The 16459-nt window shown below is 48.2% G+C and overlaps 1 protein-coding gene across 1 annotated transcript in view; it reads left to right on the top strand.

Annotated features, from left to right (window-relative positions):
- CPZ (carboxypeptidase Z) overlaps nt 1-16459 on the top strand; it is a 68491-nt gene that overhangs the window by 36726 nt on the left and 15306 nt on the right. The window contains exons 8-9 of the mRNA XM_006264209.4: nt 10449-10584; nt 11981-12120. Of these exons, the coding sequence (XP_006264271.1) occupies nt 10449-10584; nt 11981-12120 (276 nt within the window). The remainder of the gene's footprint in view (nt 1-10448; nt 10585-11980; nt 12121-16459) is intronic.

Genomic DNA, 16459 nt, shown 5'->3' with positions numbered 1-16459 from the left:
AACCAGGGGAGCCCAGTGCCATAACCAGGGACGTTCTGGGGAAGGAAGGGGAATCTGAGTTTGTGCTCCACACCCATCAAAGTTCCCCTAGAGCCAGGTCTCCTTCTCTGGAAGGCACTATGGAGGAGGTTGTGGGGGCAGGTGATTCAGCTTCCACTGTTGTTGTGCCTATGCTTGCTGAGGAGTGGGATAAGGCAGGATCTCCACCCGTGCCCCAGAAGTGAGGGGGAAGTGTAGTGTGAGATCATTTTGAGGTGGCAGATGATCCAAAGTATGCTATCTTGTGCACTGCCAATGCAAGACCAGCTGGGGCAAGGACAACAAACACTTCAGCACCATGGGGATGCTGATGCATATCAGGAGGCACCATCCCCTTCCCTTTGCTCCTCCTCAGCCTGGCACCAGTGGGAGCATGCCCAAAAAGAAGTCCCCCTATCGCTCCAAAGCCCCCATCCCTAAGAAGCAGAGGCACTCCACCTTAGACCAGTAAGGAAAAGGTGGAGGGAAAGGGGGCACATTCCCAAGGCGAGTGAGGTCACCCAGAGCACTGGGGAGATGCTTGCTGTCAATGGCCAGCCCTTCTCCTTAGTTGAGTGGCCAGGGTTCAGGCAGCTCATGGCACTCATGGCTCCATCATATAAAGTGCCTGCATGCACCACCTTCAGCAGGATGGTGGTGCCCTCCCTGTATGAGGCATGCAGAGAGTACTTGAGGGAGGAGCTGTGCAAGGCAGGTTTGCAGGTGGCTTTACACTTCACCTTGGGCATCTGGAGTAGCTAGGGTGAAGATCATGCCTACCTCTCCCTCCAGGGCACTGGTGTTATCAGTCAGGGCATCAGTGGGCTCTCCTTCAAGCGGAGGTGATGGATGAGTCCCACACAGCAAGGGAGATCATGGGAGTCATGAACTGCATGGTGCAGGGGTGGCTCATTGGACAGGGATAGCTCACCCATGGGTTCATGGTAACTGACAATGGGCCAATATGGTGAAGGCTGTCCATGATGCCAACTTTGTTGGCATCTGCTGTGTGGCACACAAGTTCCACCTTATAGTCAGGGACATCTTGGAGGGGGACAGGGTTACCAATTAGGATGCCTTCACAACCATCCAGCTCATTTCAAAATGCAGAAAGGTAGCAGGCTACTTCCACTGGAGTATCAAGGGGGGCAAGATGCTGCAGGACAAACAGGCAGAGCTGAGCACAGAATCATGCAGGATGTAGAGACTCCGTGGAACTCAACATACCTGATGCTCAAAAGGCTGGTTGAGCAACAGAAGGCCATCCATGAGATGGCTTTGCTCGGGGAGATTGGGTTCAGTGACCCCCTTACCAAAACAAGTGGGATACTATCTCCCAAATCTTGGTGGTCCTCAAGCCATTCCTTGAGGCCACCAAGAGTCTCAGTGCTGGCAATGCCCTCCTTATCCAGGTGATCCCTGTAGTGAGGGAGCATCAGAACCAAATGGAGACATTCCAGGGAATTGATGTTGCTGGCTGGGGCAAGCCACTGTCATCAGAGGTGCAGACACTGGTGAAGTGGCTGAAAGAGGGCATCAAGAAATGGCTGGATCCATTGAGGTCCAGTATGTACACGTGCTGGCAGGAATGTGTGACCCGAGGATGAAGGGGAGTGTCTGCAGCAGCAAAAACCTGGTTTGATGGATGGAGGTGCTGGTGAATAGAGTCAGTGAGGCAGAAGGGCAGTGGTAGGGGCATGTGGAAGGGAGGGATCCACTTTCCCATGCCAGCACTCCATCCAACAGCCAATCTCCTCCACCACAGGTTGTGCCAATGTGGGCCAAAGACATGGCTTCCATGTTGGGGTCCAGAGGCACCAGACCCCAGCATCGGGAGGTAGCACTGAGGCATCAGTGGCTACCTATCTCACCAAGGACATGGAGCTGCTGTTTTGCAACCCCTTGGCCTACTGGGCAAGCTGCGGCCAGATGTGTCAGGATCTGGCCAGGGTTGCCCAGGATCACATGTCCTGTCCACTGAGCAGTGTTTTGAGCCAGAGGTTGTTCAGCATTGCTGGGGATGTAGTAACACCCCACCACATCTGCTTGGATCCTGGTTTGGTGGAGCAGTTGGTGTTCCTCAAGGTGAACCTCCCGCTGCTGGGGTTCCCCAAGCTCCATATCCAGACAGAGTGAGTACCACCCTCCTCACTCTGTCCACATCTATTTCCTTTTTATTAATTTTTTAAAACCTTTTAATGCTCTGCTCTCAGAGCTGGAGGCAGCACTCACTGTATCACCAGCCAGCAGGGGAAGAACATATCCCTGCTGAGCTCCCATGTCATGATGAACTTGGAGATATGGGGTGGGGCTATGGGGAAGGAGGAAACCCCATGTCCTGGGCATGACTTAAAACTGCACTCTGCCAGGGTTGAGGAGATCTGGTGAGATTGCCAGTGGCACAGCAACCCCCAAGAAGTGACAGGACTGCAAACCTCCCTGGTGAAAGGTGGTTAGGAGGTGCCTTATAACCTCCAGTCACCACACGCATGCACAGTCCTGGCTAGGGAAAACCCAGACTGCAGGTAGTTGGGTGTTCTTGTCTGTAATAGACTGGATCAGTGTGCTGGCAGGTTTTGCATTTCTTGTCATGGCATGGTTTAGATCCATTCGGCATGTTTTGGGCTGTAGGAAGTTGGCTTCTAGTGATGAGGTTAACGAAGTTTGGTGCTTGTTTGAATTTACAAACCACTTTTCACAGACAAGCTTATGAACATCACTTTATCAGCCTCCTGGATATAAAAACTCATGCACTCAAAATAGACGCTGGATTTATGACACATTATAACCTGCCTGGCATCTGACTCCCCAGATACCTCACCACTTTTACCTGCTACATCCCCCTTCTTCCCCCTGCCCCCCCCAGCCTATCCCTCACCCCCTGACACATCAATTTACATTTTCACTGACTGGCTTTCTTGCCTGCATTGCATGCCAGGCCAGCCTCTTCCTTCTTTACTATTCATTCCATCTAGGAAGAGCACACACACACACCAACTAGATGCTTCCTCAGCCTGATGAAGGGTTTTTAAACCCAAAATCTTGCTAAGATATATTTCTCCAACTATTCATTTGGTCTAATAAAAGATATCAGACCAAAGGCCAGGACCCAAAGCAGGGGTCAAAGGGCCAGGTGCCCACTATAAAGAATGCCCAGAGCAAGAGGCTCAAGTTTCCAACTGGCCTGAAGGTAGGGCCAGGGCCTAAGGGGGAGCCAAAGGTTCAGAGAGGGGACCAGAGCTGGAGTGGGTGAAGGATGCAATGTGCAAGGCATGGACCGCACTGTTAAGGGAGGTATGGAGCTACGGAATGGATGTCACCCCAAGATACCTAAATGTCACAGCCTTCCACCTGGAAACATCTGAATCATCAAGGTATGGCAGGAAAAGAGGGGTGGGCAGTTGGGCCAGAAACAGGTGGGTGGGCAGAGGTCTAACCATCACCAGGAAGGCCCCCTGTTACAGACTACCATCCCTGCTGGTTTGATCCCACTGCGCCTTAACACATGCACAAAGTCACACATGTCACAAGTTTTGCTTTGAACAGTTTGAGGAGCAGTTTCACAGAAACCCCTATATCTATCTCCTTGACACCTGGCAGGCTTCATGGATTCAGAAGGGGCTACCATTCCTGCTGTTTTTATCCTTCTGTGCCTTAATACACACACGTGACATGAGTTTTGCATTGAAGAGTTTGAGGTTCAGTTTAACAAAAAACTCTATATCTATCTCATGGAAACCTGGTAGGCTTCATGACCTTGGATGGGCCTACCATCCCTGCAATACATATGTGAATTAGGCAAGAAATGACAACGTTATAAGCATTTTAGTGATTCCCCATTATAGCCTATGGCCAAATCACTGAAACAACGTCAAAACTCTGAAGCAGATTCAGCTGAATAGAAATGGAACAGTGATCCAAAATGAATCGCTGTCCTCTGAAATGGCCGAATACAAAATCGAAATGAGACATAGCTATTTCGCACAGCCCTAATAGCCAGTGACCCCTGCTGTGATGGTCAATGATCTTCTATTAACTCTTAATTTGAAATGAAATTTGATTTACACTGTGTGATGCAAATCAGTTAACACTGTTGAAAAAATGCTGAGCACATCTACAAACAGCCATACTGACCACTGTGCTACCCCCTTATGGTCTCCATGTTACCCCTTCATTGTCTTGGTGGTAAAGGGAATATGTCAGGGATGCTGCTATATCTGGTTGATTCCCACCTACCAGAATGACCTCTGAAGACTCTTTGCAGCTATGCAAGACACAGGGAACACACAGAAGTGACAATTTTCACCCAATCTGGCCACCGCAAGAAGTTTATAGATGTGACCAAACACAAGTGCATGACTGTAGACAGCTTCAAAAATGGCCGATTGGGTGAAAATTGCATGAGGGGTCAGATGAAAACGTTTCAAAACAGAGTATCTTCTGTTTCAAAACACGGGCATCTTTTGTAATTTCTCTGTGTTGCCTGCTAGCCTTGAGCTGTTTTCAGAATAGGAGAGGGGAAGGGGAACTGGTGGAGTTTTGTTTGGGACGTTTTCAGCCCCTGCTGGAGGCTGGGGTGGGTGTAGTAGAACTGGCTGGGGAAGCCCTAGAACGAGCTCCCTCTGCTCCCTTTCTCCCCTCACATTCTGAAACAGGGACAGGCTGAGAGAGGAGGGACCTTTGCTAGGAAAAACTGGCTTCACGCTTGCAGCCAGAAAGTAGATTCCTCTCCTCCCTTACAACTTCTGCTTGTTCCAAGGGATCATTGTAACTCAGAAATATTTCCTGCAAAGTGTTCTGAGCTACAGCAAGGAGCTGCACCTCTGTCTGCATGGCTTTCTTTAACCTCTGTCTGCATCAGGTTTCTTTAACCTTTGCTAAGGTCTGAGTTAACAGTGGTCAATGGATTAGGAAACCACAAAGTTGATTTAAGTATTCACTCATGGTCTTGCACTGAATTCAACACCAAACCCAAAATTCAGAGCCCTAATATCAGAAAGCTGGTCCTAGTGACACCTGTGCATCCTCAGTAAAGTCAACAAAATGTGTGGCTGTCAATGAGGATGGAGTATTACATACAAAATTAAATTAGTGTCTTCCTTGAGTGTATGCAAGAAAACAACAAAACTGTGAAATCTGACATTAGTAACAGCTGCTTTTAATCTTTCAGTTGGAAAAAGTATTAAAGTATTTTAGAAATTCCCAACAAATGTTAATGGTTAGTGAAGCTTGCCCCTAAAACTTGAAACTATAAGCAGTTTCCTTTTTTCTGCTTTCTTCTTTCCATCAGCATCATGTTGCCTAGTGGGGACATGGAATCAAATTTTCAAAATCACCTTGGTGATCTTCCATAGGGCTTAGGCTCCTCTTGAAAAAGCTCCGTTAAAAAGTCACTCTGGACCTTTTTAAAATGTCACCCTGAATGTCCCATTGACATCAATAGAAACAGAACTGGGCCCATAAATCCCTGAAGGGTTATTGAGATCAGAATTGATCCCCCAAATATCCACAACACTAGTTATTTATAATCAATTTAAATACACTCTGTTTTTTCCAATGGAGTCTTGAGTTTTCAGAGTTATCCTGCAGATGACCTGTCTGTCGTTCAGTCCCATGCTTGGATCTTTGCTTGTCAGTTCATAGATTCATAGATTCATAGATGTTAGGGTCGGAAGGGACCTCAATAGATCATTGAGTCCGACCCCCTGCATAGGCAGGAAAGAGTGCTGGGTCTAGATGACCCCAGGTAGATACTCGTCTAACCTCCTCTTGAAAACCCCCAGGGTAGGGGAGAGCACCACCTCCCTTGGGAGCCCGTTCCAGACCTTGGCCACTCGAACTGTGAAGAAGTTCTTCCTAATGTCCAATCTAAATCTGCTCTCTGCTAGCTTGTGGCCATTATTTCTTGTATCCCCCGGGGGTGCCTTGGTGAATAAAACCTCACCAATACCCTTCTGTGCCCCCGTGATGAACTTATAGGCAGCCACAAGGTCGCCTCTCAACCTTCTCTTGCGGAGGCTGAAAAGGTCCAGTTTCTCTAGTCTCTCCTCGTAGGGCTTGGTCTGCAGGCCCTTAACCATATGAGTGGCCCTTCTCTGGACCCTCTCCAGGTTATCCGCATCCCTCTTGAAGTGCGGTGCCCAGAATTGCACGCAGTACTCCAACTGCGGTCTGACCAGCACCCCATAGAGGGGAAGTATCACCTTCTTGGGCCTATTCGTCATGCATCTGCTGATGCACGATAAAGTGCCATTGGCTTTTCTGATGACTTCGTCACACTGCTGACTCATGTTCATCTTGGAGTCCACTAGGACTCCAAGATCCTTTTCCACTTCCGTGCCACCCAGCAGGTCATTCCCTAGGCTGTAGGTGTGCTGGACATTTTTCCTCCCTAGGTGCAGCACTTTGCATTTCTCCTTGTTGAACTGCATTCTGTTGTTTTCTGCCCACTTGTCTAACCTGTCCAGGTCCGCTTGCAGCTGTTCCCTGCCCTCCGGCATGTCCACTTCTCCCCATAGCTTTGTGTCATCTGCAAACTTGGACAGAGTACATTTCACTCCCTCGTCCAAGTCGCTGATGAAGACATTAAAGAGTATCAGTCCAAGGACCGAGCCCTGCGGGACCCCACTGCCCACACCCTTCCAGGTCGAAACCGACCCATCCACCACGACTCTCTGGGTGTGACCCTCTAGCCAATTCGCCACCCACCGGACTGTGCAGTCATCCAAGTCACAGCCTCTTAACTTGTTCACCAGTATGGGGTGGGATACCGTATCGAAGGCCTTCTTGAAGTCTAAGTATACGACATCCACCCCTCCTCCTGTGTCCAGGCATTTCATAACCTGATCATTAAAAGAGACTAGATTGGTCAGGCACGATCTGCCTGCCACGAACCCGTGCTGGTTTCCCCTCAGCATAATTTGTCCTGCCGGGCTCTCGCAAATGTGAGCCTTGATAATTTTTTCAAAGACTTTGCCAAGGATGGAGGTGAGACTGACTGGCCTATAGTTGCCTGGGTCCTCCTTCCTCCCCTTTTTGAAAATGGGGACCACGTTAGCCCTTTTCCAGTCCTCCGGGACTTGGCCCATGCGCCACGAGCATTCGAATATTCCCGCCAGTGGCTCTGCAATGATGTCGGCCAGTGCCTTCAGCACCCTCGGATGGAGCTCGTCCGGGCCTGCTGACTTAAAGGCATCCAGTTCTTCCAAGTGACTCTGCACCATCTCAGGGTCTACGCATGGAAGTCTGGCGCCTTGCTGCTGCCTCTCTACAACCCCAGTGAGAGACTTGTCGTGCCCCTTGCTTAGGAATCGTTGAAATGGAACATCCTAAGTACTCTGTTGAAAGTAAGCAATGACTTCTGGGATGGATAAATTAAAACAGTTACTTCCCTCTGCTTGTGAATCCTAGTTCTTAAGGCTTAATTGTTAGGTTTCCACATCCTGCTGTCTTCTGCTCTCATTTTTGTCCCATGGGTGAGAAAATCACCCCTCAGTTTTATAATAGGGTCAATTGACTCCCCATAACCAAGCATAAAACGTCACCAAAAATGTATGCTAAACTCCTCTTTCCTTCCTGCAATCTGTCCTCTCCTTGCAGTTTCCCTCTAAGCTGCAGACTGGCTCTTGAATCTAGTCATGTGTAGTCATAGACTTACTCTCCACTTCGTAATCACTCTGGCACATATACCCCTTCATGGGCCAATGGCATTGGCTGGCTTTTCTCAAGCAGACACTTCAGCACTAGAATAGTCTACTCAGGCCCATGCACTGCTGAATGCCCTTTTATAACACTTTTCAGTTGCTGTTAGAGGTGTGTATTCAGCTTAGTATTAATGACACTAAGCTAGAGGTGTTATAAACAGTTTTAGTTTGTGCCAGGAGAAATAAGAAGGCCTGTAACTGGCATTAGTTACTTCAGTTTACAAGCTCAATAAAATAAACTATTTAATCCCCAGAGCACTTGGCACATTTGGTGAAGTGCAAACAGGCTGCTGCTGCTTTCATTATTATTTTTTCTACTATTACTACAGTACCTAAGTGATTTAGAATCCTGCTAATTTCACCACAGATAATGGATAACATTTCCCAAAGCATCTAAACCATTAGGTTCCTAAGTCATGAGACTTTAGCTTTCAAAGTCATTTAGGTGCTCTTGTAGACCTGGATGCTTTTGTATTCACTGTGTTTAAATTACATGTGATAAGATTCTAAATTGTTTGTGGCACAGTTCAAACTGGGATTTGAGTTCTAGTATCATGAGTTTTTGCAGAATTGTATCCTACATTTTGTGCAAACTTATGTATTGAAACGTATTCAGTGGGTGCATCTACATGTACAATTAATGCACCTGAATTTACTACACAGTAAATCACCTGGGAATTTATCTACACGTGTACTCGTGTCAGGTGCAGTTTTGCGCCCAACAGGAGCAGCCTAGTCTAGGGATGCTCCTGCCGTGCCATGCACCCCTGCAGCAGCCAGGAGGCACTCCAGGCTCCCCTGGCAGGGGGTTCAGGCTGGCAGGGGGTTTTGGGAGCAGTTCCGGGCTACCAGGAGGCATTGGGGTGGGAGGGGGGGGGTCAGGTCTGGGCTCTGAATGGTGGAGGGAGCTGTCCTTGGCCCCAGGGGCAGCTTCCAGCCCCATGGAGCTCAAGTTCAGCTGTGGTCAGTTCTCCTGGGAGGAGTGTGTGTTGGTCTGAGCCACCAGCTGGGGAGGCGGGACCCATGGCACCTATACTGTACCTGTCCTTCCTTCCCCCAGGAGCTGTGCCTCCCCCTCAAGCTGAAATTATAGTGACAGTGGGGCCCGGAGCTTTCCTATGGCATGCAACCTGAAGCTAAGGTGCAGGCACTAGGGTGCAGGGCAGCAAGGACCATGAAGGAGCCCCAAGACTGGAAATTGTCCTCATGCCACTAAGCAGCCAGTTCTGCCCCCAGCTGTGCTGTCCAGGCCCTGCAGTACCTGGTATAGTGGCAGAGCCTGGCCCAGTCTGTCAGTAGCCGTGCCCAGCTCAGGGGTCCCTGTGAAGCAGGGGTCCATGCTTGCATGCTTCTGGGCCTGCTGCCCCCTGTGTGGTTACCACACCAGTGCGGGGCTGCATCCAGTGCACCTGTGAAGCTCTCAGCAAGGGGCAGGCAAGCACCAGTGTGCCCAGCATCTACCAGCTCATACACAGCCTCTTGGGAGAACTAGCTGCAGCTGAACCTAAGCATTGCACAGCTGGTAGCTGCCCCTGGAGCTAGCGACAGCTCCCTCTACCCCTTGGAGCTCACAGCTTAGCCAAGCAGCAGTGTGGTCCCCTACTGCTTGGGCTGACTGGAAGCAATTTGCTCCTGGTCAGCATCTATATGTGTGATACAGTGCATTAGTTTAATGGGCCATGTTTTAGTACCTGTATCTAGTGGCACTAGCAAATGGTGCATTAGACTAATCTAATGCACAGTAATTGCCACACGTGTAGGCGGTGATGCTTTACTGAGCATTAGATTAGTGTGGTAAAGCATCTTGTATGTGAGGGGCTGCTGGAATAGCTTCAGGATTTGAAACCCACCAAAGTTAGAATATGGGATTCAGATAAAAATCTAGGGATTAGATGCCAATTTCAGACAAACATCAAAACAACTTGTCCAGGAAACAGGACAATCACTTTCCCTAAATTTCTGCTATTTCTTCCCCCTTCCCAACTGCACTTTCTTTTCCTTTTGCAGGTATCAATCTACCATCCTTCACTAGCAGTCATTTCCTCTAATGACTTGTGTGTGGCCCATGCCTCCAGCCTGTACAGCACACCCTGCTCACTTTCTTAAGGGTACCTTCTTCCATCTGCCATTCAACCCAAAGAAGAGAGAGTGGTTAATCTAGAAGAGTATATCGTAAAATGCAGAGCATCCATCTAAATATTCCTGAAAGCCCTGTGACATTCCCATTGAACTGAGATTAGTGTAGAGGTCAAACCTGTTGGACCTCTGCTCTACCTTTGAAAAGTAGAAGTAGTGAATGGCGGCCCTGACAAAATAGAATAGACTTAATTCCTGCTTTTGAATCCAGAAAGTCTTTCTGGATTTATTTTTAATTGGATTAAATAAAAAGAGAAAAAAGGAAAGAAAGAAAAATACCATAAAAGATAACACAGGGTCTGGTAGTTCAGATTCAAGTCTTCAAAGTATGAACCCTACAGAGAAAGCACAGCATGCCCTCCAAGGGGTGGACAGTCCTCAAGAGATAGCAAAGCCCCTTGTGTACGAGTGATAGTCTTGTAGAGAGGTTTCCTTGTTTGTAAAATCCTAGAGAACACAGTCTGGCTTACTGTTTGGTACCTGAGCATAAGCGGCTAGTGCTGGAGTGGAAATTAGTGGTGGAAAGGTAATTGGGAAAAGTGCTTATACTTGGCAGAGCAAGTAAATATTTTCCAACTCTCTTCATTTCAGATGTTCAAACTGCTGGCTAAAGCATATGCAGATGCACATCCAATCATCTCAGATAAATCAGAAATTCGCTGTGGTGGAAGTTTTGGGAAACGAGGAGGCATTATAAATGGTGCGGAGTGGTACAGCTTTCCTGGAGGTAAGCTTCTGCCAATCTGTAAAGTGAAGTGAAACTTAAGTAAGAACCTTATTAAAGATAAATTAAAACTTGATCCAAAGCCCCTACTGAATTTAGGATCTCCAGATGATTAAACCTTTACATTTAATAGATAGGGAATTGGGGTGCCTAACTTGACTGTGTGGATTCTGTGCCTGGAGCTAAGCATCTAAATTTTAAAGGCTCAGCATTGCTATATCTCAGTCCTTTTTTGGACCCAGGCCTGAATGCTCAAGTCACTCCTGAAAATGGGGAAACAAGTACCTGAGACTTAATGTATTTACTCAATTAGAAGAGAAGTTTTCCTCCCACATTTAACATGAAGGAAAAAAAGCCTCTTGCCTTACAACTGAATACAAGGCAGTGGAGGGGCAGGCAACTGCTGCAGCTCCAGCCCCAACTCGGAGTTAGGGTTGGAGCCAGAACTGGAGCTGAAGCCTCTGCATGCCCCAGCGCTCCTCCCCTACAGCTCTCAGTCACACCCCCATGCCATTTCTCCTTCTCTCTCCCCATCTTCCAGACTCCTCCTTACACTAGCAGGGTTTGTCCTCACTGCAGTCTGGAGCATGGAAAACATGCTCCAACCTGGCCCATAGCAGCAGCGTCAGCTCCATGCCACTGCTACAGGGCCAGGATGGAGCCATGCTCCATGCCTCATGATGCATCAGGAACAGAGCCTGCTGGTGTGGAGCAAAGGTAAGTGGGGGGGATGGAGGGGCAGGTGGGGGGAAGACATCGAGGGGGGGAGATAGGGAGAAGAGGGGTGGGGATCTGAGACTGTGGGGGCAGAAGCAATGTGGAGCGGGAGGAGAGGAGAAACATGGGGAGGTGAAACTGGGGCAGCCGGAAGCCATAGGGGGCAGGCACAATGTGGTGTAAGTGGTGAGGAACAGGCAACAGGGGATAAGATGCCTGCTTTTCACTGCCTGTCCCACTACTGCCTCCCCCACTGTGTGACCCGTACGGCCTATCCCATTACTGTGACCTTTATTACCTCTCCCCCCACTGCCAGCAGTAGTGGGGTAGTGATGAATTGAAAATGATCCTCCAATGATTAGATTCCATACAATTTTAATACATTTATAATTTTTCCATGTGTTCAACCTAAGTACTGGGGGGTCATCTTACAGTTAGGGTCATTTTGTATTTGGGCAAATATGGTGAGTACTTTTAAAAATGTTATCCATTATCTGTGAGAGGCAAGAATTCTTGTGAGTGTCATCTTTTATATGCCTGCCTGTGCCAACCATACAGTTAAATCAGACTTAACTGTATGGTTGGCATAGACATAGGCAAGCTTTTGGGTGTCATAGTGCCCTTCTTCCAAATGTGAAATGGATTGTTTTCAATAATGTTGCTTCTCTTCTTATGACTTTAGGTATGGCGGATTTTAACTATCTTCATACAAACTGTTTTGAAATTACCGTGGAGGTGGGATGTGAAAAATTTCCTTTGGAGGAAGAACTATATTCAATCTGGCATGAAAACAGAGAGTCCCTTCTGAATTTTATTGAAATGGTAGGGTTCTACTTTCACAAACATTGCTTCTTTGCTCAAGAGTCTCCTTCTCCATTCTTCATTGGTATTTCTTTGTTGTTATTTCCCAGTTAGGGAATCTTATGAGAACATTTGTCTAACTCCACTGGTCACTATGCCATACTTCACCTGTCTGGGACTATGAATAATACTCTTTCTTTATCTCACAGGAGGGATTAAGGGTTAAGGTTGTTTTTTTTTCTGAAGCATTCAAATATAGAAGGGAACCAAGAACATGTCTATAAACAATTTGGATCCTCAGATGGTTATAAATTAGATTCTCAAAACTAGAGGAAGAACTATCAAGTCAAGAAAATGCACTTCAACCTTTCTGTCAAACCAGTTTAAATTTGTCCAAATTTCAAGTAACTTGTCATTTTTATGTGGTTCTCCAATTCTGTGGTTTTGGTTATGCTACAACAAATCTTTTTAAGAGTTCCAGGTGGAATTAGAAAATACCAAGACTCTTATTAGACACCAGTAACCAGAACCTACCTACTTACTAGGTGTCTAAATGGTATTCACATATCCTAGGGTAAGATGACACCATGTCACCAATGTGCCTTGCTTCTAAGCATGATCTGCTAACCCATTTCTGACTGTATACTCCAGGATTTCACATTTGGAAGTACACCAGTGAGGCCAATTCAGCATATCCCTCTTTGGCTGTCCTCCTGACTTTTGCCCCAGATAATCTGGGGATGACCTATTTCTGGATTGAGTTCATGGTAAAGCTGTGCCTGGAGAAAGTCCAGCTGAGACATGCTGCTACTTCAGTGTATGTGTACTCCATGACCTAAATCCTATGACACCCTTTTGTTACATAGATGCTGGTAAGGTCCTGATGTACACAACCAGAATTAGAAAGACATTCTACTTTGTCTGTGCAGACATGTAGCTTTCCTACACTTTCAATACACGTGTGCTCCCCTAGAGAGGAATTCTAGGATAGTTCACTCATTCTTTTCAGCGTGTGGCACTTTGACACATTCAGGAAGCACATAGCCCTCTATTCATTCAATGGGGATTTTTAACTTGTGCTAAGACTTTCCAGCTGGAATCTCATTTCTTTCTGATGGTGTAAAAGTCTTGGCATGGCTTTCTTAGTCCTGATGGCCAGATGTCTGTGCTGGCAGCATAAAGATCTTCTTCCTTTATAAATACCTTAGTGGTCCATAACATAAGAAACTCCAAGCAGTCGAAGGATTTGAACCAATGCCTTGCATGTCCCAGCAGAGTGCCCTAATTCCCAAGTTATACAGGAAAAATGGTCATGGGCACCTTTGACACTTGTCTTCCCTTGAAGGTAATCCACTGGGAAGCTAAGAGGAAAGAGTTGTGAGGCCAATAGGAAAGCAAGCATGGGAGCCTAGGGAAGAGGCTTTACCCTAGAAGGGAGGGTATCCTGGGTTCTGGCTCCTGCTCCCAATGCTATTCATGTATTTTACATAGTGGGTCTCTCTTTAATACCAATGCATCAGAGACAGGACACTTTAAATCATGGCACTATTCTGGGCTACCTTGTTACAACTGGGGCCAGGATCTAGGCCAATGGAATCCCATCAATGCGAATCCCATCAAAGTGGCAGGGCACTCGGGCATACAACGCATGAACCAAACTGGAAACAAATGAGTCGCCAAACAGATTTATTGCCCATGCCATCAATGAGTCACCAGGCTTTCATTATTCTCCTGCTCCATGAGCTGATGTGTGATGAGAGATGTCACAAGTAAAATGTGGTTTCAGGAAAGATTTGACAGTGGAGTCAGTTAGTGCCCCACAAGGCAGAGTGGTCTACTGACAGACAGCTGGAGAATGCTGAGTATTAGACATGTGGGCTTTCTTATTTTTCTAAGGGGAGGCCTGAGACTTTAAGATTTGCTACTAATGATTCATCAGGCTTTTTCATTTCCTTTCACCAAACACAGGCACAGGCATACACAGGGGTGTGTTTGCTAGGGATTCAGAGGAGGCCTCTCCTACATGAAGAAGTACTGTCATGAGAACTGTTGCTAAATGACTTTCAAAATACTACAGTCTTGGCATGAATTACAGTCCCACTGGGAAGGCATTTCAAGTAGGTGGAGCATAATGGGAGCCTGATCTCTATACCAATGTTGCTTGTTCAGTGCTCCCAAAGAGCGCAGATAGAAATGACATTTGTCATACAATCAGTCCCTTGAAAGTACTCTAAAGCCGTGCCCAAATGGAAGAGCACAGCTTCAGGGCACACCAATAATGCAACAAATCAACTCTCCAAAGTGGAGCACCTTCATTAACTTCTGTTTTTCCTGCAGCACAGCCTGGCCCCATCTGCTCTCTGGATGGAAGGGGAAGAAGGCAGGGGAGGGAGGTCCATTCTGGGGTTTCCTCAGTCCCACTGGAGTGGGGAGGTATGTGGATTGGAGCTCCTCACCTCAGGGCGGGGAGGGGGGGACTCTACCCATCCCCTGCTCCAGTGGGGCTGAAAGAACTCCAGAATGGACCTCTCTCCCCTGCCTTCTCCTCTTTCCCATCTATAGGTGCACCAATACGTCAGTTTGATATCAGATCAGCAATGATATAAAGAAAATTTTCTGTATCAGAAATAGGCTCATTGCCACCTATAATTTGTCTGATAAATGCCCGTGTGTGTGCACAGCTGCAGAATAGCACATAGGTAGTGAGCAGTAGAGTCAGCAGCATGGAAAGCTGCATGCAGCAGGTAAATCTAGTGTGGTGGGAGGTGAGGAGAAGGGGAAGAGGAAGGGGGAAGGGGTGTGGGGAGGCAGATCAAGGCCCCCATGGTGAGGGTGGGGCTGGGGCTGGGGCTGCCAAGCCAGGGCCGGGGTGGCCATAAGATGGGGGTGTGGCTCGTCGAGGGGGGGCGCGCAGATAGGGACTGCACACGGTTCATCCGGTGCTCATCTGGAAGCTCCTGCCACTGCTTCTGCTGCTCATCCAGGAGGGCACGGGGGGGGGGGGGGGAGCAGGGAAGTGAGGCATGTGCCCCCTGATCTATGCAAGGCAGGGCGGGATGGGGTGAGGCTCTTCCTGGCTGGGCAGATCTGGAGGCACACCCACCCCCCCATCCTGGATGAATGTCAGGAACAGTGGTGGGAGCCATTACATGAGCATCGGATGAGCCACACACAGCAGTGAGAGCTGCCCTCCCCATCTCTTACTGTGCCCCCCGGACGAGCCACGTCCCACGTCTGCCCTGGCCCCAGCCCCAGCCCTGGCCCTGGCCCTAGCCCACAGCTGCAGCCTGCCCCTACACAGATTTGGGAGGCACACGCCTCTTACCCTCACCCTCCAGATGAGCCACTTGTGGCTCTGTCCTGTGCCCCTCCCCACCCTGGCTGGTCAGTGCCTGCCCCTGCTCCAGCCCCAACCCCATTCCCTCCCTTACCACAGGGGCCTTAATCTGTGCCCCCAAACCTCTTCCACCACACCAGACTTACCAGCCTGGTGCAGCTTTTCAAGCTGAAGAGCTGCGTATTGGAAATCAGATCAGTATCAGCCAATATGCCTCCTTAAAAATCAGCTATCAGTATTGGCCCCCAAAATCTCTATTGGTGCATCCCTACTCCCATCCACAGACAGCAGCAGAGCTGCAATGGGGTGAGAGGTGGAGCTAGAGGGAGAGGCTGCACAGACACAGCCTTTTGCCCTGGATTGGCTCCAAATTGGAGCTGATCCTTCACCCTCCTGATCTAATAGCTAATGTCTGTTGGGTTGAAAGGATAGGTTTAACTCAGCAGTTCCCAACCCTGGGTCATGACCCAAATGAAGGTCATGGGGGCAATGCCAGCAGTGCTGCACAGAAAAGACAGGCTGCGCTGCATGCTGGGAGCTCCCCCACCCCCGCCTCCGGGCCGCTGCTGCCACAGCTACACTCCACTCCCAGCAGCAGGGCATGGAAAAAGAAGGTTGGAAACCACTGGTGTAACTCATGGCAGTTTCTATGAATCACTCCAAGTCCTGGGAGTTGCATTTCTGTCTATGCCCAAAGACGCTTATGCAATGCGAACAGCATTGGAAGTAAGGGCTTATTTACAAGGCTCCTGGGCAAAGGCAGCATCTACCGCCCCTAAGTCATAGTCAGGCTCTCTTGCTTGTTCTTCTTCCATCTCTAAGATGCTTTTCCTTTTGGCTGCTAGTGGTCCAGTCTTAAGAGAAAGGTGCTCTTGGCTCTGCATAGCTTGGTAATTCTGCCGTGATGTAGGGGGGTTGCGTTCAAATTATTTTAGGGAGAGATGAGTTTAGAACCTCAGTTCCTGGCCAAAAGAGGGGACAGAAACACTCAGTCTTTAGTCAACTACAGTTTCAGGGATTTAT

Source organism: Alligator mississippiensis, chromosome 2, assembly GCF_030867095.1.
Source record: "Alligator mississippiensis isolate rAllMis1 chromosome 2, rAllMis1, whole genome shotgun sequence".
In the NCBI taxonomy this organism is placed as follows: domain Eukaryota; kingdom Metazoa; phylum Chordata; order Crocodylia; family Alligatoridae; genus Alligator; species Alligator mississippiensis.
This window is presented reverse-complemented; position numbering and strand designations above follow the sequence as displayed.